At 40.9% G+C, this 23,446-nt stretch overlaps 1 protein-coding gene across 2 annotated transcripts; it reads left to right on the forward strand.

Moving 5' to 3' along the window:
- Positions 1–12: 12 nt before the first annotated feature.
- ANXA13 (annexin A13) lies at positions 13–23,446 on the forward strand. 2 transcript variants are annotated; one of them, XM_086879434.1, is made up of 12 exons: positions 28–92; positions 1,754–1,828; positions 12,555–12,633; positions 14,805–14,899; positions 16,519–16,689; positions 17,248–17,281; positions 17,363–17,442; positions 18,665–18,733; positions 18,951–19,052; positions 20,967–21,042; positions 21,841–21,953; positions 23,104–23,446. In XM_086879434.1, the coding sequence occupies exons 1-12, from the start codon at positions 78–80 to the stop codon at positions 23,221–23,223; spliced, it is 1,029 nt and encodes a 342-aa protein (XP_086735560.1). In that variant the 5' UTR covers positions 28–77; the 3' UTR covers positions 23,224–23,446. The 2 variants fall into 2 exon arrangements, with proteins under 2 accessions (XP_086735571.1, XP_086735560.1); XM_086879445.1 differs by lacking the exon at positions 1,754–1,828 and having other exon boundaries at positions 13–92.

Below are 23,446 nucleotides of genomic sequence, written 5' to 3' on the forward strand. Positions count from 1 at the left end.
ATTTAGCTATTCCAACTGGATGCTTGTTTTATTGAAGAGCAGAAGAGTTGCACCTTCCACATTCAGGCTAACCAAAAATGGGCAGTTCACATGTAAGTAGTTACTTAATTTGGATTGTCAAGAATGCAATGATTTCCTGGGTTTATTTTTGTCAATTTTCACTTTCTGTGGCATTAATACAGCTGCAAGTGAAGATTTAAACTCAAAATCTACTTTGTGGGGGAAACTTGTATGCAGCTGGTAACCTTGCTTCATTACAGTACATGAATAATGAAATTATTGCTGCAACACACAAGTCCTGAGTGCTTTAAAGCTCCTTGTGGCTTAAACAGAGCAGCACTTCCATTTTGAGAAAAAGAAATGATGCACAAGATGTCCTGAAAAAGCTAACTTTAATTAGTTCAGCAAATTTGTATTGGAATATTCTGAACATTAAATAATTCCCTAAAGATATACGAAAAACTTCCTGTTGCAAAGGCCAATACTTTCAAAATTTGTCTGTTTATCACAGAACAATAGGGACAGGAGTAATCTCAAAGTATAGTGTTTACAGAAGGCCCCGATTAAAATCCAGCTGTCAGGATTTGCTGCATCAAATTATTGTATGAGTTTTGACTGAGACCATCTTTGCTAACAATTGTCTGCATGGAGACATATAACCTCAAAATGACCTACCTGATTGTCAAAAACTTTTGTGTGACAGCTCTGAATAATTAGTTCCTCTGCAAATTAAGTAGCTTGTGCTGAGGAAGATGGGGGTCTTGGCTCCAATTTTGAAACTAGTGGATAAAAACAATATTTATTCAGCAGTGCATTTTCTCCTTGAATGCAGAAAAGTACAGTTTTGCAGTATGTATCAATAGAAGACAGCCTGCTTGCTGATACAGGCTAAAGTGAGTTTCTGTAAGGCTTATATTATTGTGTAACTATTTTTTAAATCCAAATTCAGCAAGGCCTGGAGACATACCAAGGTTCTGATGCTTTTGGACCAGCTCCCCAGGACATTTTCTTTGGCAGAGTGAGAAAGATATCCCATACCATTTGCATGAAGCTCCAGCTACAGTTCCAAGGAGCTTTTTGTCTCCCTGTGAATGGGATGATGGTCCCATCTCAAAACCATCTTTTTGCAGACTGGCTGTCTGCAAAAGGGGAGAGGAGTGAGTAGTTCAGCAGCACTACCTATGTCCAGCACTTCCACCTGTGCTCAGGAGACAAGGCCAAGAAGGCTACTGCTGCCAGGACACACACACACAGGTCACAGGGTGTCAACAGGCATCTCCTGGCCCTGGAGAGCCTTTCAGTGGACAGTCCATGGAATGCAGCGCAGGGCAAACATACTCCATTCACGTTTAAACTGTCCAGAGGGGCAGGAGTGATCACAGCACTGCAGCTCAGGCAGGTTTACAGGTGCGTGAGCTCCATTCTGGACTAGGTTGTTTGGGTGTGGGTACAGTACACTGCAGTTGTGCTGTAGGCTACAGTGGGAACAAGGGTGATTCCATGTTGGAAGAGAATACCATCATTCAGTCCAGATTAATCTGGGAATTGCATCTCTCTGTTGCTCCTAGAAAGTTACAGGTAATCTTTGAGAAATGGCTCCATCTGTGTCAGAGAACTGCTTCTGGATGAGCAGAGAACAAAATAGAAGCTTTTGCCACAGCTTTTCTGCTGCAGTTTGCTGTTTCTCCTAATCTCATGTTTTGTAACCACAGGCTTATGAGTGTCTTATACATTGTGTTTTTTAAACCTCCAGAGCCAGTCTTACAAACTCACGGAGGATATACGGAAACCAGCTGTAGGGGCTACCAGTTTGTCAGCAGATGAGCCAGTAAGAACTTCTTTTGTGGAGGTTGAGAGGGACACTGTGGTGCTGCAGCACCTGTTGCTGTGGTTTATGGTGGCTTTGGGAGGCTCTGCAATGCACAGAGGCAGCTTTTCTTTCATGGTCAATACTGGCACTGGAAAGCTGGGTAAAAATGGGTTGTTTCATTCTGTTGAATAATACAACAGAATTTTGTCTGCTTTGAAATTTCAGAAGTTAAACTTTTACTTAATAGCTTCTGCTGGGAGAAATATGAAATGAGTCATCTGTGTCAATGAGGTATTTTATTTGGTTAAATGAGTTTAGGTTTTAAAACATTTTTTTTAACTATCATATTTAAATGGTGTTGTTAACGAAAGCTGAAAGCTCATTGAAATTCTTCAGTGAAAAGCTTCCATTATGTGGATGTTAAAATGGAACTTTTCAGTTCTGTCAGAATGTCTCATTTTTAAATGGAGTTTTCGTCAAAATTCCTATCTTCCTGAATATGTTCGTTTGAACAAAAATGTCAAATTTTACTGAAAAAAATGCTTTCAGCAAAAATTTTCCAACCAACCCGAAAGTGTACCTTTCTCTCAGAAATGGATCTCCCAATTAAGAGCTGCACCTGATGCAACATTACAACTCCAAATCTGCATATTTTCATGTTCTTTTTGCTTTGTCAACTCAGTCCAGAAATTTCTTCCTCCAATCAATGTTTTTGACTGCACATCCTTTGCAATTTAAAGTCTCTTAATTATTTTCTGTGTTTGCAGACTTGTATCAAGCTTATCTGTGCATCTGATCTCCCTAATATTAACACAAATAGAGTCAATCCACCTGGAAATCTAGATAGCTGCTCTGCTATAAGAAAGATGCTTTGGAGACAATTTGGGAATAGCAGAATTGGTTTTCATTCTATTATTTGAAAAGTTTGATGGATTCTTAGTTATGTGAAATTGTTTAAATTTTTTTAAATCTTCTGTCTCTCAAAAATCCATGAAGATTGTTTATGCATGATTCTGTGGTGTTTGTGAGTTTAATTAATCTTGGGGTTGGGGTGAATTCTTTGGTTTTAAATCAAATTTTTTGAGATTCTCTGCAACACCCTTGAGTTTCATCTTGTCATTACAAAGCAGATTAAATCTTCTTCCAGACAGGACTCTGTAGTATAAGGGGATTAAGTATAAGGTTGTTGTGGGCAATATGGTTTGACAACTTGAAAGTCAAAAAGTAAGTATTACCTGGGGAACATATCTGCCTGAGCAGCCCTCTTGGGCATAAGCTCACAAAACTCACAAGGACTTCTCTGTTGCCTATGAACATTACTGTCCTTCTAGAAATGTTTCCCTAGTAGAAGCATTACCATAGCATGATTTTATTATCTCATCATGAAGCTCAACAATTGCTCTTTGTTACTTCCCCTGGCATACCAGTGTTCAGCGACAGGCGATTCTTGTTCTGTCCCTGGCCATAAGCCCACAGTCAGCAGAAGACAGAAATAACTTCTTGTTTAGCTACCCACCACTGGGGAAAAACTGTGGCAGATTCTTTTCATTTCCACAGTCTCTCATTGTCCAGGGTATTTGCTGCTCTTTTTAGATCTGAGGCTGTCCTGTGAGTGCTGCTGTAGTAGGTGCTAACAAACATCTAACCATGAAAAAATTATGATGCATTTGTGGCCAAAAAAAATAGAACTCATCCAAAATATCAGAGTTGATACATTAATGTTTTACATGACGGAAATAGGTCAAATAGTTATGTTTTACAAAAACATTAAAAAATCCAAAGTATCTGGACTCTAATGCTTTTCTTTGTGTACAACAGATTTAATATACTTTGCCAAGTTCTGTTGTTAAAGAATTTTTTTCACTGGACTCTCATCTCCATTAGGTGGGTTATTGGCACAAATCAGTTATGATATCTGGTAGCTCAAATTTAGGAGCCTGAACAAAGAAACCCCTTGGCAACTAAACCCTCACAATCTAAGCTCTCCATTCCTCATGCAACACTCCATACAAATGGTAATATTAGGGGGCTTCTCCCTCTGTATTGGTTCACTGTTTTGTTACCAGATGGTTGCTACCTGGTCATCTTCACATATCCTGAGGCTGGTTTTGGTGGGGGTTTTGGTCAGCTCTGTATTCCATGTTGGAATATGGTTGTTACAGTTCATATACCATAATCAATGGGCTTCCCACTCTAGCCATTCATTTTTAAGTAATATTTAAGCTGCTAGCTTTCTCTATTCTAACTATTACTAATGTTCTAGTTGTTCACATTTCACTACAGTCTATCTATACTATTCTTAATTACCTGACTATTAGCTCCAGATTTCTCTGTAATCCATCTTTGATTTACACAACATATCCATATGGTTTAGATAAAGTTCAATTTGTTGCCCCACCACTCTAACTACTTATGTCAAGCAAGAGTTTAGCTACTTTCAAATAATATAGAATTTTCAACAGTTGCTATCCAGAAAAGGACTCTGCCTTTATTGTTAACTATGGCTAGTGGCTGAAGCAGTGGACAGATTACTGCTGCTTTAGGTGACTCAGCGACGTGGGAATATCTTGAAACTTCCTCCACCTCCTTCTTGTGAGGTAGAAAGGTGTTAGACACACAAACCTCCAAGTTCTGTAGGGACAGTTGGTTTGTTGGACACTAAACAGGCATATCTGTATAGTAATAGCACTTCTGTGTGTCTGTGAATGTATAGATGATGTTTAGATAGAGTGTCTTGCAGAGATGTATTTTAGAAACAATGAAAGAACCAAGGGGTGAAGCATGTCATCTTGAGGCTTCCCTGATGGGGTGCAACATCCTTCAAGTTCTTGTCCCTTTAAATAACTGAGCTTTAAAATACATGCAAGGGTGAACATGATGTTCCCAAAGATTGTGCCTCTGGATTTGAGCCCTCTGTAGGTATTCTTAAGTCATGTTAACTTTTATGCTGGCATACACAATAATTTACTTTAGTTCCTTCAAGGTTAGCTCATCATAAGTCTTAGTGGAGGTAATGATATCTCAGCTGAAAAAAGAGGTAAAATATGCTATTATCCAAGTGTCTTCCAACCAGGTTTTATAGTCAATAAAATAAAAGGAGTCTGCCTCCATCATAACAAAGAATTATTGCCAACTTAGAATACAGATTCATCTGTGGTGAATAAAGCAATTTGTTTGCATTTTGTATGGCTTCCATTTGCGAGATAAGTAATCGAAGGAAGTGATGTGAGGCATGATTCATGTCTAACTACAGGCATGGTGTCTTTGAAGATTTCTGCCATCCTTTCCTGCCTTGGCTTCAGCAGCCCCACCAGACAAATCAGGGCCTTGTCAGCCCTGTGTCCTCTGTGCCAGCCCCGTGCAGGTGCCCTCTAGAAATAAAAGCTGCAGTTAAGCTAACAGGTTTTAAAAGTACTCAGTATTAAAGTGTTCCATCAGCCACAAAAAATTTTGAAAACATTAAAACTGGACAGTATAAAATTCAGCCATGAGAAAACCACCCCAAACTTACATTTTTCTCTTAATTGTGGGTTTCTCTGTCATGATGATGAACATGAATAAATTGGATAAAAAATAATTATAGATAATATATTAATAGCTACTAGAAATAGGAGGGACATTGTAGGAGAAAGATGGTTTTAATTTTGCAGTTTAAATAACTGTCAGAGCAATTGTCTTCACTATTGCCACTTGTTTGTAATAGGAAAAAGTAAATGTGACTGATTCTATGAGGATTTTGTTGCCACTGCAGGTTTTGTCCCAGATGTAGGAAACAAGGTTTGCACCTCTCTGTTTGGAAAGAGTAACAGAGTCATTGCAAAGGCTATTGACTAATCCATAAAACTTACACATATTTTCTTATACAGTATAGAATTCATATAGAAATTGTTTTGATCCTGATAGCACCAAACCATCAGGAACAAGCAAGCTGACAGTGTGTGCTGCTGTCATGCAGCTGTTAGACGCAAAACAGCTGCCAGGATTTGGAAGAATGACAGCCTGGCTGGCAGATGGCAGATGGCATTTGGAGACACTGATCCCATACTCTGAGCAGGCAAGGAGGCACTTGGCAATTTTTCAGCTTCATCTTGTGGTTGACAATGCTCAAGCAAACAAAAATGAGAGGTATATTTTACAAAACAGGTGAAGAAGGAACATTGCCGGCAAAAGGATGTCTTAAGGTTGCACTTTGCCAATTCATTTGTCAAAAATGTCTTTGTCAACCCCACCTTGTTATTACCACAGCACAAACCCAGTGCTTGCTGATACAGCCCTGCTGCCAATATGCCACATCTGTTTACTTCTGTTTGTTTTTAGATGTTAGTGCCCATCTACTCTGACCCTGTGTGAAAAAGCCTTTACATTTCACAGAAATTTCTACCTGAATGATTGAGCCCCATTACTTGAACTTTACTGAAGAAGAGCTTGCAGAAGAATCCCTTACTTTGGTGGAAAGATGATAGGAGATAGTGAATGTATCATCTGCTAATGATGAAATATCCTCACCCTGAGTGGCTTTTCCCTCTAGATGAGACCTGACCCTGCCAACCAGTAATTTCTCTTTGTTTCTTTTGCTTATATTTATGCATTACTTTAATTATATCAAAGAGCTCTAATATTTGGAAGTTTATCTCATGGGAGTACCCACACACTGAAGTGAAATGAGCTTTATCTGCTTTTTTGCCCTTTCTAATTGATGGTCTTAAGCCTTCTCAGCAGGTCAACCTTTTATGACTGGGAATGTCTTAGTAAATCAGACAATGGGTGAAGTACAAATGTAGCATCATGTTTTCAGTCTGTCTTCAGAAGTAGATCAGGATGAAAATACAACAGCCTACTCCTATGTTTGTTTTTGTATTTTATTATTCTCCACAGATGGAAATGCTTGAGATGAGTGATGAGGTTTGGGCTGTCTTAAAGACTACTTTGGGTGGGGGTTCAGAGTTTCTTCTGATAACAGGATGTTATCCTGACAACATGTGATGTACTAGAAGGTTTTAACCACAAGAATCGAAGAACACATGTCCTTTTTTTTCCCTAGTCATTACTGTTAGTGTAGTTAACCCTGGATTCCAGTTACATTAAAGCTCATTAAAGACTTTTGCCAAGATAAATAATTAATCTTGAGTATATGTGTGTTTATAAAAAATTAATCATGTAGGTGCTGATTTGCCAAAAGCTGTCTTCTGTGATCCAAGTGTATTAGATACAATTTAACCAATGAGATGCACACCCTGGTCCTGTTGTTTGTTATGCTAACAAGGTGACTAGATGGTTTGGAATATTTCCTGGTACAGAGAGAAAATAAATTTTCTTCTCCACACAAAAGGTAAAGACAGGAATCATAGAACTGGAAGACACCTTGAGTTGTCAACTCACTTAACCATCGCCTAGAGCAGAAATTAAATATCTGTGAAGAATAAGAAACTCTGCCCAAACCAGTCCTGACAGCTCCCAGTGCTGAGCTGGAGAAATGGTTCATTAGCTGGAGACTGGGCTCCCTGAAGGTCTTTGTGCTGGTAGCTCAGTGACTGTGCATGGTGAGAAATCTCAACAGGTTCTATAGCTTCCTATCTAGGATGGGTTTTCAGTTGCTTTGACTTGACTGTTTATTTTTCTGGTATTCTTGTCCTTACCTTTAGGACATTAAGGGTTGTTTTGGACTTGGCTTCCTGAAGAAACAGGGTGCAAGAGGATGCAAGATGCTGCAATATGTATATATCTGTTATCCTAGCTAAAAACATTTGAACCCACCAGACAATGTTAGATCAATTTACTAGCAATGTACTAATCTCAAAATTAGTAGTGCCTGTTATGTTTTTTGGAAATCTTAAGAACAGAGAGACTGTATTAAAAGTTCCCTGAACAAAACACTGAAGCATGAACTCAACCCTTCTAAGACATTAGAGAATCCACACAGTTGGGCCATTGTGCCCATCACAGGAATTGTTTTAGCTCTAGTAGGCAGTAGAGGAACCAAAATCAGGCAGACAGGAGCTGTAAATCTCTGGGAAAGCAGGCAGAGAGGTTGCTGGTGCTCACCTGCTTGATAAAAAGGAAAGCTCAGATTGATGCATGTGGAACTAGTTTATGTTATTATTTTTAAAACCTCATTTTTTGAACATAATTAAATATATGTGAAGAAGAAAAAAAATGGGTGGAAAAACTCTGGCATGATTGTGTAGCCCATCTCCAGTATCTACAATGTGAGACATTTACATCAGGTTGATGGGTGAAGGCCCACAGGAGACCACTGATGTTTGACAGGCAGCAGACAGCTTACCCTGGGACATCCTAACAGCACCAGAAATCTATGTTTAGAAAACTAAATACTGCCCCAAATTTTTTTCCTGATCCCACTCAAGAATATGAGTTAATGCTGTGAAGAGCATGGCCAGGTCAGTCTGCCCTTTCTATCTGCACCACTTTTAGATTTAATTTTTATTTCTGTAAAGCAGCAGCCAAAGAGAAGCTTGAAGTTAGACATCCTCTAAATGAAGCACATATATTGTACCTGGCAAAAATGAAGACTGGGGTAGGCACTCAGAATACCTGGATCAATCCAGCTCTCTTTAGAGCTTTTCCTACAGTTACTAGAGCTGCATGTCATCTGCTCTGGTCAGCAGCCACACTCCTCCTGGCTCTTCCAGTGATTTTCTTAAAGGGTCTGTGTCTGCATTTATCCAGGTACATCATCAGCAGCAGTCTCTGAGCTGCAGTGAGTGACCAGCAACTTGAGCAGCTGCTCTTTTCATTATTCTGACAGTACTCCCCCATACACCTACTCCTGAGCAGGCCTGTGGCATCTGCATGAGATGATGGAAATGGCAAAATAGCTGATTGCTCAAGCTGGATTATCAGCTGTTTTCAGAGAGGTCTCTCTTTTGCAATACAGGAAACTACCTGACATGTTCATGGTAGCACTTCTGTTCTTGTCTACTGACAGATGAGCAAGATTAATTGTCTTTAGCCTGAGGAAAATACTAGATTTTTAGGAGTGTCTGCAATGTATTGCAGCAACCTACCAATGCTAGCTACTGATGCCTTGAATGCATCAGAACTCTTCTTCCCCCACCCCTACCATGTCCTTTTGGGCTTGCTGACCTTTGTTAAACTGTTTATTTGTGCTCCATAAGGGCTCCACATGCTGAAACATCAAAGAAAAATCTACAAAGATTCTCTAAGCATTGCAGATCATTGTCAACTATAAACTCATCTCCCAAAGTCAGATTAGGAAAAACTACTTGGTGTGCTTTAAAACAAGTTAGAACAAAACAAGTTAGTTTTCGATCTTTTATAAACTGTCTAGTTTAATATAAATAACTCTGTGTCAATTTTAGCCAAAGCTGCAAGGGAAAGAGATTATTGTCTAAAGTACCCTTGAGTGAGACAAAAAACTATTCAGGATAAGAGAAAACAAGTTGACACAGGCCATAAATACAACTATGCTGGAAGTGAAAAGAATATTTTTTACCATCAGAACTCTGATCACATTAATAAATATAGAACTATAGGAAAGAAATGAGAATGAAATTAAATGAGTGGATGGAGCTGGATCAATTTGCGGAAGCAAGTTCCCTTATACTCTATGTCCAACTTCGAAGTTGTTTGCAGACTGTCCACCTGATACTTCAGATTCCACATCTTGCTCTCACCAAATATTCTAGAATACTTCTAAATCAACTAAGTAACTAATCTAATCTAATTTAATCTAAATCCTAACTCTAAAAAAAGAACTATATTAAAGTGGTTCTGCCCATGTTTTTAGAAGAAAAATGACTACAGGTTACAAATGGTATTAAACATCGATCGATTTTGCCATATATCCCCTACAGGAAAATCCACCTGTCAAAATTCAGAGGGTAAGGAGAACACTCTGAAGCAGCTCTCCCTCTCCTGCATTGGGAAGCTGTGTCAGTGGGAAGGTCAAGGATGGGACTCAGCAAGTAGTGAATTTTAGCCAGTGCTTCTCAGATGACCCAGGAGCTGGCTTTGACAGTCGCTTACCACAGTGTCAGATTTCTCTCTATAAAGATGTTGCTAGTATTACACACAGTACTATAAAAATGGTATCCCCCAGGCACATAATTTAATGTTTTGCAGTAATTTTCTTGGAGACAGAGGCTTTAGCTGAGCTGACTCAATAAATTCCTTTGGTGCTTTAAAACGAACATATCCTGAGCATCAAAACAGGCCTTTCTTCCTTCATGATCTTTGCCTTGAAAAGTAATGTTTCTGTATTTATGTCTTTATCAATGATTATAAATCTACAGTGTTATTTCAGTTTCTGGTGGTACCATTTTCCTGCCTGTTGTACCTGTGCTGCACACACACAAAACACCTCCAATGCAAGTTGTACCTAGGAATGAAGGGCTCAGTAAACCTGAGGATAATTGACCAGCCATCACGAGAGAGAAAACCACTCTCTCGAAGTCCTGCCACGACCTTACCATGACCAGGTGCACCTGCAGTAGGGTAGGGGCAGTGGGAGCTGCAGAGGCAGCAGCACCAGCATGATAAGGGCAATTCCCACAGCCCAGCACTTCTGCTGGGCAAGGCATGACAAAGGACAAACCAGCTCCCACCTTTGTGTGTTTCTGCAGGTGTTTCTGTCCAGGCTGAATGTCTGAAAAGTGGGAGACAATTGCAGATGAAGCCTTTTTCTTGTCAATTCTCACCATTGCACTCTCTGTCCCAAGTCAGGAGGCAGTGAATGTGAAGCAACAGTTCTCTACTCTTACTGTTGCAGAGAACCTGAGAGTCCATAAATTAGAATAGCACTTGGACAATTGCAAAGTAGTCAAATATCTACATTTGATATGTTAGCACTTTTCTCTGTATTTTGTGCTACAGAATTTCCCCCTTTTTTTCTGTTTTTTCAGCTGCTTCTTTGGTCCTTTTGGTTTGCTTCGCAAACAACTCTAGAATAATTGCAATACTGCCTGCCTAACACAGACAGCAAGATGTACTAAGCATACTAACAGTAAAGAGCCAAAGTAATGGTATTTCCCTGGAGCCTTCTCCATGCTGAACAGCCTCAGCTCTCTGAGACTGACAGTCCATTTCCTTTATACATGATGCCATCAAAGGAGAAGCATCTACCTGCTATAATAGAAAACTGTGAATGGAATTAATTTTGAATAGTTATCAGTGCATCTGCTTTCTAATTTTGTGTTTTTTCCTTTCCATTTTGACCCAAACTATCAGGAAATTTGAAGACCAGAAAAATATTAGTTATGTATATGCAAGTATTTCCATCTTGTTAGAAAGGTTTAGGAAAACTTGTGTGAGCATACAATAGGATATATCTTTAAAAGCAACATCTGTCAAAATGATGGGACAATCAAAGTGTTACCTTGTGCTGTAGAGATGAAGAGAAATTATTGCATTGTTATTGTACCTTACTAATTGTTATAATTGTAAAAACAACTTTCTGTTTCAGCTACCATTAGCAGTAGGCTGTACCCTAGCTGTAACTGCATTGGAAATGCCAGGTAGCTAAATAGCTTCAGTCAATCACAAAGGCACATTGATAAAGCACTGTAGGGACTGGATTTGAGGTTTCCTCCTTGAGAACTGACCCTCTGCCTTTTGACAGAGGACCCCTTTAGCCAGAGCTGTAGCTCTTTCACCAGAACAAGCAGATGACAGCATGACACTTTTGAAGCATACCAACAAACAGACTTTCAGACTGTATCTATACTTGTAAATAAAACATGTTGTTCTCTGGCCTGATGGGTATGTGGCAAAGCATGGCCCACAGCCATGTGATTAAATTCTCTTTATTCCACGAGCAGAATGATGTTGTGCCTAATGTCTTTCAGGAATGGTCTCTGCCCTGTGCTGCCCCCAGAGACAAGGAGGTTAATCAGCCATTTAACATCTTCTGCTCCTCAGCAGGCTAGTGGCATTTTCAGAAGGGATTAAAAGCAGACTGCCATGCCCTGCAGTATCATAATTTTTAAATAACAGTGGTGGTGCCAGTGCCTGGCAGCCCTGCAAAACAAGCAGCCTGATCCACATGTTGCCATTTAAAAGCAAATGCCAAAGCCCTGCCAGTGCCAGCTTAGACCTCTGAGTGTCTGCATCCTGACTTGTGCTACTTGACTTAGGACCCTGGGACCTATTTTCTACTATTATTTCAGAGTTTGGGCATTTAAAAATCTTTATTAATCATATTAGAGGAGCTGAAATCGTTTCTATCATTGTGGTGTCAGATAATTCTACTATTTTCTGAGAAACAGCAGAATGAAGGGTGTACCAGCATTGCAGCCCCTGTGACTCACAGCTTGTCAGATTAGAAGGAGCAGAAATGGTTTTCTGTTTACTTTGATATGTCAGGCTGTAAACTGCTGCAGTGACTGTGGACTTTGAGTTATTGTCCTGTCCCTATAAATTTAGCTCAAGGTAGCCACATGTATTATTTTGCCAAAATAAAAAACTAAACAAAAAAACCTTCTCAGCAACAACAAAAAACCCAGCTTTATCACATTCCAGATCTCCAATTATCTTGTTTACATGAATGCATCATTTAAGAAAGGTTTTCAGGAACAGTTTTTATCCAGATGATTAAGGTTGTTATCTGACATGAAGATACCTAGTATGAAGTTATTTCAGCAAAGCCCAGCCTGAACTTCAAGGTTTAGATGGTGTGAACAAAGATCAAGCAAGAAGCTGGCCCAAAGTGCTGTCATTCTAATGCAAAATTGTTTGCCATGTGTCTGTTGTGTCTCTATCTTTCCAGTCAACCCACAAGCGCCACCATCACGGCTTTGATGCAGAGCGAGATGCCAAGAAAATACACAGTGCCTGCAAAGGAGTAGGTAAGAAAGACTTTGTAGATTCTTGGATTTTGTACAGAGGGCAGATCAATATTACAAAGATCATATACATGAACTTAGGCAAACCAACTGTTCCAACCAGTTTTAGGTAATCTTTCTGTCACACCCATGAGATAAATGGGAAGGGAAGCCAGCTTGTTCCTCAAAGACTGGTAAGATCTAGCTTGATAATTGCATGCCTCCAGAAGATTAGGGTGAACAAGGTATTTGTTCCCTGTAATAGGAGCATCAAGCTGTCAAGACTAATTTGACAGTCACGGGGTCCAGCTAGTCAGGTCAGATTAAGGTCATGGTTATATATCCTTTCTCAGGCCTCCAGGGACCAGTGAAGAACATCATCGCCTCCATATTTCATCAGAGCCCACTGCAGCTCCATCAGGTGAAACAAATTTACAGTGATTTCAACCTTCATCAGTGATTTTTAACTGAAAACAAAGTAAGCTGCCTGAGTGCACTGATGTGAGTGAGGAATGCATAGTGTTTCATGAGATCCTAAGGTCCATGGAGTGACAATGTTCAGTAAAGGAAGAATATCCACACAGCACACAAGATAAATAAGTTATTAATTCACTCCAGGTATTTGCACAGTTAATATGTGAATTTAAGCATTTCTTCCTGGTATAGCAGTGACATTCAGAATCAGCTGGGTTAGTGTTCAATTTTAGGAACTGTTCCTGTTGTACCAACTGAGCCCTCTCAAGACAGTTATTCAGAGAAGTCCCCTGAGTTTAACCCAAGATTATCAAATAGGAGTGTAATTCCTTCTAAAATTGGATCATGTCTTCTGCCTTGGATCTAAGCAGGAAGAACTGAACTAGATGCCCTAAAGTTGTCCTCCATGTACCTGGTGGTGATATGAGGGATGAAAACATATCAGCTGTTGCTGAATACCAATATAATTTGTATCTTTATCCTTTGGGCTGGTTGCCACTCAGAAACCCTTGTTGGTTCCTGCTCCTACTACAAACATGAGATGAGGCACAGCACAAAGCTCAGAGATGGCCACACAAAGGCATCAGATGGCAGAGCACAAGGAGAGTGTGGGGCAGTGACCACCTGCAGGATGTGTGGGCAGACCTGGCATGTGTTTTGATGCCTTTGGTCTGCCGTCCTAACCCTTGATACACTATGGGCATTTGGGCAGTGCCCATCACAAGCCATCATATGTCTGTCCTGGCTCACATTCTCAATTTCAGTACTTGTCATGAAGAAATAATGCCTGAGTCAATCTGCTGGCCCTTAAAGGGAAGTGCACCAGCATATCTGTGTTAATGCAATAGCTGCCCTGTTGTATTCTTCATACATCCAGGTAATATCACTGTGGTCCTTTCTCTTTTTAGCTGTAATAAATGACTTCCAGCAGCTCTGTTTAGTGCAAACATCTGTTTATATGGCAGAGGGGAACAAAAGTACAAGAGCAAGGTCACTGCCTTTAGTAACCTTCTTCAATCCACTGCATAAGTTAGAGCTCAAAGCTGACTGAGGGCTTTTTCCCTGGAGGGGGCTGCTGCCCTCTGTGATGGGCAGCACAGCAGCTGCATCTCTTTGGGCAACCCAATGCTCCCACTTCACTCTGATTTTTGCCAAGCAAAACAGCATTGGCAGAGACTGAGACCATCCAGGCTGGTTCCAGCTCCTTCTCCTGACTCCATTTAACAAAATTAAGGCCAATTTTTTACTGGCTGTACATCCAGGCTTCAGGTCAATGAGCTAGTTCAAACACATCCTTGCTTGCCCCAGCCTCTTGCCCCACTGCCCTCATTCTGTTGTGCCAGCACAGCATTCACACATGTAATAAACTGGGTCTGGTGGCCCATCACTTGGGACTGCTTAAAGAATCATTGTCACCAAAAACATTTATGTCAGCCTATGGGCACTGGCATAACCCTGATTTTAGGAGCAGTGTCTGCCCTTCCCAAACAAAAGGCTCAATTTCTTTGATATGAACAGCATGAGATGGTGAAATTTTATTTTATCTGAACATTGTAGCTGACTACAGTTTAAATTATCCTCAAAAGAATCTTAGATGCTACAAATCATAAAGGTGGAACCACTGGGGATATATGTACAGGATTTTTTTCTCTTTAGAGGTCACATTTTCTTTCCTCTGCATTAGATTCCATGAGAATCCCTATGCAAATCTTCTTTTTCAGGAACTGATGAAAAAAAAATTATTGAAGTCTTATCAAGTCGAACATCGGAGCAGAGACAACAAATAAAACAGAAGTACAAGGCTTTGTACAGCAAGGTATTCTGAAATAAGTGGCCCTTCTGTTTGATACAGCTGCCTCTGAAAATACAGCCTATATGCCTCTGCTTTTGAAAATATCATGGGAAAAGTGGATTTAAGGAGGAGACCAGTTACTTTCTGATTCAGCAATTTATTTTATCTCATATAATTCTAGGCCTCAGAATCTTCTTAAAGTTAGCCTTAACCAGATCAGAGCATTTTAATCAAAGCTGTGAGAGCTAGAAAATAATTCATAACTGAAATAGAAAATATTTCAGCTTGTATTCATCTTCAGCACAATCAGAAAAATAAGTTAATGTAAAAGGGAAATTTTAAGTCAGAGTCCCACTTAGACCAGATGCAAATTCAGAGAAACTATTTGATTTTGCACAACTATATTTTTATTGAGTTTAATAGAAGTAATATTTATTCAATCTAGTGATGAAGTAGAATATGTTGCAAAACTAAGAAATTTCATTGGGTGCTTGATTTCTGCAGGAGGAGGCATAAACTGCCTTAATGATTTTGTGTGTAATAAAAATAAAGCTTCTAAAATATTATTTCACTAAACAGCTGCATCCTGAAGACCTTATTATTAAACTGGTATTTTCTTAGTGTCTGCTTGCTCACTAATCAGTGTCAATAAGACAATCAGCACTGAAGGTGAATGAAAGCTTTCTATATGTAAAATTTACAGCAAACATGATACAGATTTTGGTTACATAAATACTGTAGATTTTGTTCTATAATGAGGGTTTTATTAATAAAAATAGGCATTAGAAATTATCAAATGCCATGAAACATCACAGTGGCAACAGTTCATAGCAACCCTTTTTGCTCTCTTGGGCAGCCTGAATCGGAATGGGGCACAAGTGGTACCATCTCACTGTTCTGCTGCTCCAGGAACTTGCAGCATTTATGGTGCGTGTGTTGGAGCTGCTCCAACACAGATGGCAGCCTCTGACTCCAGTAGTTGGGTGTTCACGTGTGGTTGTGTAAGCAGGAACCTCAGAATAATAGACTTAGAGCTGGACTTGTCATTCAGTGTTCTGAACTTGTCAAGTACTTCCCATACTGCAGGAAATGTTCACTGCAGATAGGACTTCAAAGACATCCTCAGCATGCACTAGACAGCTCTTCTCTAGGGTCTTACTAAATTTTGGTTTAAGGTTGATGTGGGGGGGTGTGTGTAAAAATGCTGTTTAGTTGGCACAAAAGCACCTTGCAGAAATCTGCATTGGTCAGTTTTAACCAAAATTGACAGAGAAGGTTCTTAATTTGATACCCTGTGTGGCAGCCCTTTCGAAGGCAGAAGCTTCTGCATTTTGTTTCAGAGTAAACTCCTGTTAAGCTTTTCAAAACTCTAGTTTGCATTTGTTTACACAAGTAAGAGTCATAACTAGACTGATATTGGCTGGTATTTGAAGATGGGACAACCATTTCTGTCAATCTGAAACCAAAATTTTTAGGGAACTTATTTTGCAAAAAAAGTCAATGTATTTTAAGGCCTTTTTAAAAATGTTTTGTCACTTTTTGGTGCAGAAGGAGCTTTTCAATCATTAGATTTCCTGAAACAAATAAGAAATCCTCTAATCTCACCTCAGCTTTTGCACTAACCCTCCTGACTGTCCCCACAGGAGATGGAAGAGGACCTGAAGGGAGACCTGAGTGGGAATTTTGAAAAGGCTGTGCTGGCTTTGCTGGACTTGCCCTGCGAGTATGAGGCCCGAGAGCTTCGGAAGGCGATGAAGGGAGCTGGCACAGATGAGTCGCTGCTGATTGAGATTCTCTGCACACGAAACAATAAGGTTGGGGCACCATGTGTGACTTCCCTTAGGCAGCAGGGCAAAGAGCTCACCAAGAGGATCCCTGGGAGAAGGAAGAGGGATCAGTCCAGCTTCTGTGGCTGAAATTCCTCTTGCCAATGTTTGCAACAATAAGATTGCCATCCTGGAGCTGAAACTTTAACAGGAGTAAAGACCAATAAAATTGACATTCTTTCCTTTATCCTACTCCTACCTGGCTTGGATGGTGAGAAGGATCCCCAGATACATGTTAAATGTCAGCTTTGGCACTGTTCTGATGGTTCAGAGGTACAGGAACATGATCCTAGTGAAAAACAAAAGTTAGCTCTTTCCCAAATGCAGGGAAAACCAGAGGAACACCAGCATGAATCAGGCACCCCTCAAAGCATTGTCCTCAACAGGGACTGGGAATTCTTGGCGTCTCCCACCCCCGTGGCTGCTACATCTCACACACTACATGCATGGTGCTGACTTGCTGGTGTTTTGTTTGCTCATTTATTTATTAATTAATAAAATATTGTTTATTTATTCATTTATTACTTTATTTCTTTGTTTTCCTAGGAAATTGTAAACATAAAGGAGGCCTACAAACATTGTGAGTAGTTTTATCTTTCTAACACCTTCATTTAAATCCTTTCTCACTGGTTGAACTCTCACAGATTTTTTTTCTTCCCAGTGTTTGATAGGGATCTAGAGTCTGATGTTAAAAGTGACACCAGTGGCTCCCTACGGAAGATATTAGTCATGCTGCTAGAGGTAAGGCTGGGATTTTCCTCTTATGCAACTGCCTGACAGAGATATTTCCTTTTATCCCTCAGTAATCATAATAAGCATTGGCTGGTCTTTATAATAATGCAGTAATGATAATTAATATAATATTAAGGTAATTACAGTAAACAAAAAGCCTTCTTCAGTATAAGAGCCTTTCATATCTATGTCTTTTTAATAAAAATATTGTAATAATATATAATATTATTATAATATATAATATAATAATAATATATAATATAACAATAAACATATCTAGCTTTTCTAATATGTACACTTTACAAGCCATAGATAATTTTGTAAATATTGATACTTCAAAAATAACAGGATTGTTTTACTGTTATTTATACCATGGTAAAGGCTACTCATTCAAGGTCATGGCCCCATTGTTCTGAAGTTTGCCTCAAAGCACTAAATCTTATTTCCATCTCAGCTAAGGATTTTAGGATTCAGATACAGAACAACTGGGAAAGAGATTGCTGTTACGTTAGTTTTTCATTCATCAAAAAAAGCATATTCTCCAATAGAACACATTTTATTTTAAACCCCTGTCACGAAATAAAGCAAAAAATCAATGCATTCATAAAGACACATTATAACTAAGAAAAATTGGAGCATATCGAGAAATGCAATGTGGTGGTCAATCTGATCTGACAGGCCTGAGAAATGAAAAGACTATTGAATAAATAAAAGAAGCTTTAATGACATAACAGTCACATCACTAAATACATTACAGTTAAGGTTCTCATTCTGGGAAGCATTGATACAGCTCTTTCCAACCTCTTGTATACTTTCAGGAGTAGCATATACATCTATTCCTTTTTTTTTTCTTTTCATCGATCAGTCATTCATAATTTCTCCCAGGGATGACAGTGTTGGTGAATGCTCAGAGTGCACAGGTTAGGCAGGAAAACCTTTGACAGCTACCAGGGCATACCCAGCGCTGTGAGAACCATCAGCGGCTCCCCGCGGCTGCTGGGCCCTGTCCTGCCCCAGGGGATCCGCGAGCAAGGCTCCTGGGGCCCAGCACAGGCTCATGGAGCTGGGGGTGGGCCCCACACGGAGGCTTCTGAAGGCAGCGAGCCCAGAGCCCCACCGTGCCCATCACCGGGCTCGTGTCAGCAGATGGCAGCAAAACTCCAACCAAAATATCTGCCAGGGCCACCAGCGCTCGCTCCGCTGGTTTTTACGGTTTTCTCCTTTTCTGCAGGCGGCCCGAGATGAGACCCAACAGGTCAACGCAGAGCTTGCTGAGCAAGATGCCTCAGATCTGTATAAAGTAAGTGCAGTTGTGTAAAAATCCCTTTTATCCCCGTGCTGAGCAACAAGGGCTGCCTCAGGGGGACAAAACAAACCAAGCACGGGGGCAATGGCAGAGCAAGGAGAGGAGCAAGGGGGACACGGCCTGGAGCTTGGTGGATCAAGGGCTCTGGCTGACCCCATGTCTCTACTGTGTATAAACAAGTGCTTCCAAAAAATAACATGTGATTTTGAAGGCAGGAGAAGGCCGTTGGGGAACAGAGGAACTGGCTTTCAATGTGGTCCTAGCAAAGAGAAGCTATAGCCAGCTGAGAGCTACTTTTCAAGCCTATGAAAAGGTGAGTTTGTCTTCTGCAATGTGGGTTGTATAGGCCCTGACATATAGGTGCAGATCCTACAACAGCTCTGAAGCTCTGAAGAGCCTTTTCCAACCTAAGTGGTTCTACGTAGAGCAGACAAACCTTTATCTGCCATTTTATAACTTCTTGAATATTTTAAGAATCTTGGAAAACATATTTAGACAACTGTATCCTGAGATTACAGAAATAGGTGATTTACAGGAGAAGCTGTATCTTCTGCCGGTGAAGAACCCATTCCCCTTCATAACCTACACAATATTCAACCAAATAAATGTCACAATTTCTTTGTTCCTTCCCACAGCTGCAAGGCAGTGTATCCCCCTTCTGCAGCAAAGGGTCAGGATCACAAACTCCTCCCCTGAGGGAAGGATTTACTTTTCTGATTATTTTACTTCTGAAAGACCTTCTAGGAAGGTCTTTCCTTCTCCTAAACAGAGCCTGACAAGGTGTCTCCTCTGTTCCCCCACTTCACAAGCTCATATTGTCTGAGGAAAAGTTTATCTCCAGCCTTTTCCTCTCTGCCCACAATGGGCAGATGGCCTGTGCAGGTGCTTTGCTGTGCTTTCCCTTGTCTCCAAACATAAGGCAAAGTAGGCAGCAGGATCCTGGTTCTTAATATTTCTCCCTGTGTCACCCAGCAGGAACATTTTACTCATGCCTGGGCCTGAACCTGACCTGATTTGGAGATACCTTGGAAATTACCTCTGAAAGTCAAAGCAATGGGAGATCCAAGGTCCTTCTCCTAGCAGCAAGGTGGAAGCTCAGCAGTGACATGCCCAGGAAAGAGTCTCCCTCCAGCCTCTCGCTCTCAGTACTGAACTTCCCAGGGAAGACTCTGAGTTCATCAGAAAACTGTAGCCTTAGGCACTGAAGATGAAAAGAGCTCGAGTCAAAGCCATATTTCAGTGTCAGCATAATAAGGAACCAATAGCTACAAAAACATTTGCAGCTTAATCCAAGTTTTGGGTTGTTGCTGGCAGGAGAACAAACCCAGTCACAAACTGATACTTTCTCCCTTGGAGTGGCCCAAACCCTGGGGATTCAGTTAAATGCTCCAATAGCCAAGCTACCTTGGCTTTTTGATTCCTAAAGCCGAGCAGATCAGGTTGCCCAAACCAACCCACCACATCCTGCCTGGCTGCACATGGAGTAGAAGTAGGCCAAGACAGGAGCCCAAATCTTGCAAAATTGCCCTTCCCTTCAGCTGGAGAGATACATAGGGAGGGCAAGATCTAAACCAGGTTGGTTGTTTGCAGAGCTTAAGCTCTAAAACCTTACGTGGTGCTCTTGCTGCCTTATACACTGTGTCCCAGCTCTGACCTAAAAGTCAGAGTGTTGAATTATGCAGGGACATCCTGATACGCAAAGCAGAGCAAAGTAAAAGTCTTTGAGGTTCCTGAAGTTCACAAAAGTCAGGATAAACTCTGTTTTGAAGAGACAGTCTGCTCCTTCAATTCCCTACAGAATAATACAAAAACTTTGGGACGACCGCGGTGCTTGTAAACTGCCTGGGAAGCCAAAGACAATAAGTAACAGAACTTCACAGAGTTGGTAAAGCTCCAAAAATTATCTTATTTATGTGGGAGCCTTTGATAGAGGGGCTAGAGAAAGCTCGAACAGTTTCTGCTGACCAGAGGTCACTCAAGAAGAAGCTGCAGCTGTCAGGTACCTGGGGCTGCATGATGTAGATTTTCCATCACTTCTCTTGGTGCCAGTGAATCTATGAGCACTTACACCAGAGGAGAACTTCATTTGCCCTCGAATTACTCCTTTGGAAAGGCTCTAAAGGATCTGGATTGACCTTTTGCCATTGGATCCCGAATCTGATGCTGGTTTGTACAGTGGGAAGACATGTACAGACAGAAGCTCTTATGCTCCTTTTTGTTCTCACAGGTGTGTGGGAAGGACATAGAAGAATCCATTAAAAGTGAAACATCTGGAGATCTGGAGAAGGCTTATCTGACTCTAGGTAAAATGCAATAATTTCAAGACTTGTCTTTTCTAGTTCTTGCCATCACCTGACACTGGTTGTTGGGGGTCTATGTACAGCCTGGTAACAGCCATTGAGTTACCCCTAAGATGAACTAAGACATCTGCTGGGGAAAAGAGAGACAGTTTTCAGGAGAGATTAGGACTCTTCAGTTTTAAAAATGAAACTAGCCAGACACAGCTCCTCTCCACACAGCTGAATGATTTGTCCTCTAACACAGGGTAGCCACCTCCAAGCTTCCCCTGGGACCATGGCTGGTGATAACTTCCAGCAGATGCTTGGGCACCATGAGAAGTGTGCTAGGCAGCCACCACAAAAATGTACAGGGTCCCTGACAGCAGCTTAGCACTAGGGTTGGCTTTGACAGTGTCCTGTCTCCAGTTAGCCCAGTGGTATTGTTGTTACCCATCTGGATTTAGGCCCTCCCAGATCTTTCTCCTGTGATCTGCACAGTGAGCAGCCACCTCAAGAATAGATGGGCAAGAGGAACCCCACAGGGGCAAATGCTCATCCTCATTCATGTCATTCTCACTGTGGAATGGCAGAGTACTCAGTGCTGGTAATCTCTTGTGGAAAAATGGACATCCCCTTTCAGACTCCAAGATTTCTCCTTGCATACTGATAGGAGATCAGTCTCAGAATAAAAGCCCTGACAGTTCAAATGTCTAAGCATAAACACTAGAGTTTCCTTTTCTTTCCTATTTATTGAATTTTGCTTGAAGTTATCACAAACTGTAAATGTACAGGTGTAATGAGGCCTCTTACTGTTTTCTTTAGTCAGCAGTGCCAAAGACTGCCCAGGTTACTTTGCCACACTTTTGCACAAGTCGATGAAAGGAGCTGGGACTGATGAAGAGACCTTGATTCGCATCCTTGTGACCAGGGCTGAGGTAGGGTGCCTTGTGTCCTGTAATGCCTTACATCAGCTCTGGGAGAAATACAAATGTAGAGGGTATGGAGTAAGTCCTGATAGATCATATGCTCAGCAAACCCTTTTCAGCCCAGTGACATCAGTGGTCACACTCTGCTTCTGTACCCGGCACCTCTAGTTTTGATATTGCATCTATTTCTGTTTTCAAAGGACCTAAATGAGAAAGCATGTAGGCAATTTCAAGTGGAGTCAACTGTACCTGGTTAAAACCAACCCATGGGGAGGTCTAGGCCCAGTAGGATGTGTAAAAGTAATTCCTAGTTAATTAATGATAAAGCAGCAATTCCAATTTGAGAATTGCTGATAAACATATGTTGCTAAGTTTCTCTGATTCCAGCTGGGAAAAAACAGATGGGGAGGAGGGAAGAAAAATTAAAAGCCAAAGGAGTTAACTGTCATTTTAAGAAGCACAAAACTTCACAAGGCATTTGAGATGTTTAAGCACAATCTTTAAGTATTCCTTCTAACCCCAGGGCTGTTTCAATCGACACAGAGGAGGTGCCTTTCACAGGCATGAGGAAAGCATATTTCTCAATGATCCACAGTGAGAAAAATTGGGCTCCAGGGTATTCTCTATTAAGACACAGTCATTATAACATGTAAAACCCACAGTGATAAAGATCAGACCTGTGCTGTAGGTGCCTTTTTACAGGAAATCTCAAGACAAGCTTGAGCTTTGTTTCTTCCCCACAAGTAACCAGTAAATTGCTTCTATGGGTGGAAAAGAACTCTTTTAGCCATACTCCTGGGATGTGCCCCTTTCCCTGTCTGCCACAGGGATGGCCTCAGGAGTTCACAGCAAACTGTGAGTTTTTCCAGTACCAAGGCTGTGCTGGCACAGCACCACAGGGCAGATATTCTCCCAGCATAACTTTCCATGCAGGCCCTCTTCACAGTTAGCATCCCCTCACCACCATTTGACACGGGCTTACCTTTATTTCAAGTGCTAAGCTGAAAGTCCTCTGAGATTTTTAGATCTCCTGGGTTCTCCTCTCCTACTCCCACTGGGTGTGGTAGGCCTTGAATCTGAACCAGAGGTGCTGCAGGAGCAGGGCATGTTACTCAAAGCATTCACCAGTCTTCTAAAGAGGCTCTTGGTGTCTCCTCAGAGCGACCTGCCAGCAATAAAGGAGAAATTCCAGCAAATGTACAAGAAGCCATTAGCTGAAGCTGTCCGATCTGACACCTCCGGGGACTTCAGAAAATTGCTGCTGGCAATTTTGCACTAAAAGCCCATCAAGAATGAAGAGGCATGCTGAGCAGCCATCTCTTGATTAGTTTCCAAAAAAGCATCCAAAAAATGTGGCATTAGCACAAAGAAAAAAATCCAATTTATTTTCTTTCCAGCTGGGAAATATGTTGCCAAGTAATGTTGGATGTGAGGTTTATGTTATGGCTATCTTGCCAAATGCCCTTAAGCAATAAAGACATGTTGAAAAAATTGGATATAAA

Source organism: Cyanistes caeruleus, chromosome 1, assembly GCF_971803275.1.
Source record: "Cyanistes caeruleus chromosome 1, bCyaCae1.hap1.1, whole genome shotgun sequence".
Taxonomy (NCBI): domain Eukaryota; kingdom Metazoa; phylum Chordata; class Aves; order Passeriformes; family Paridae; genus Cyanistes; species Cyanistes caeruleus.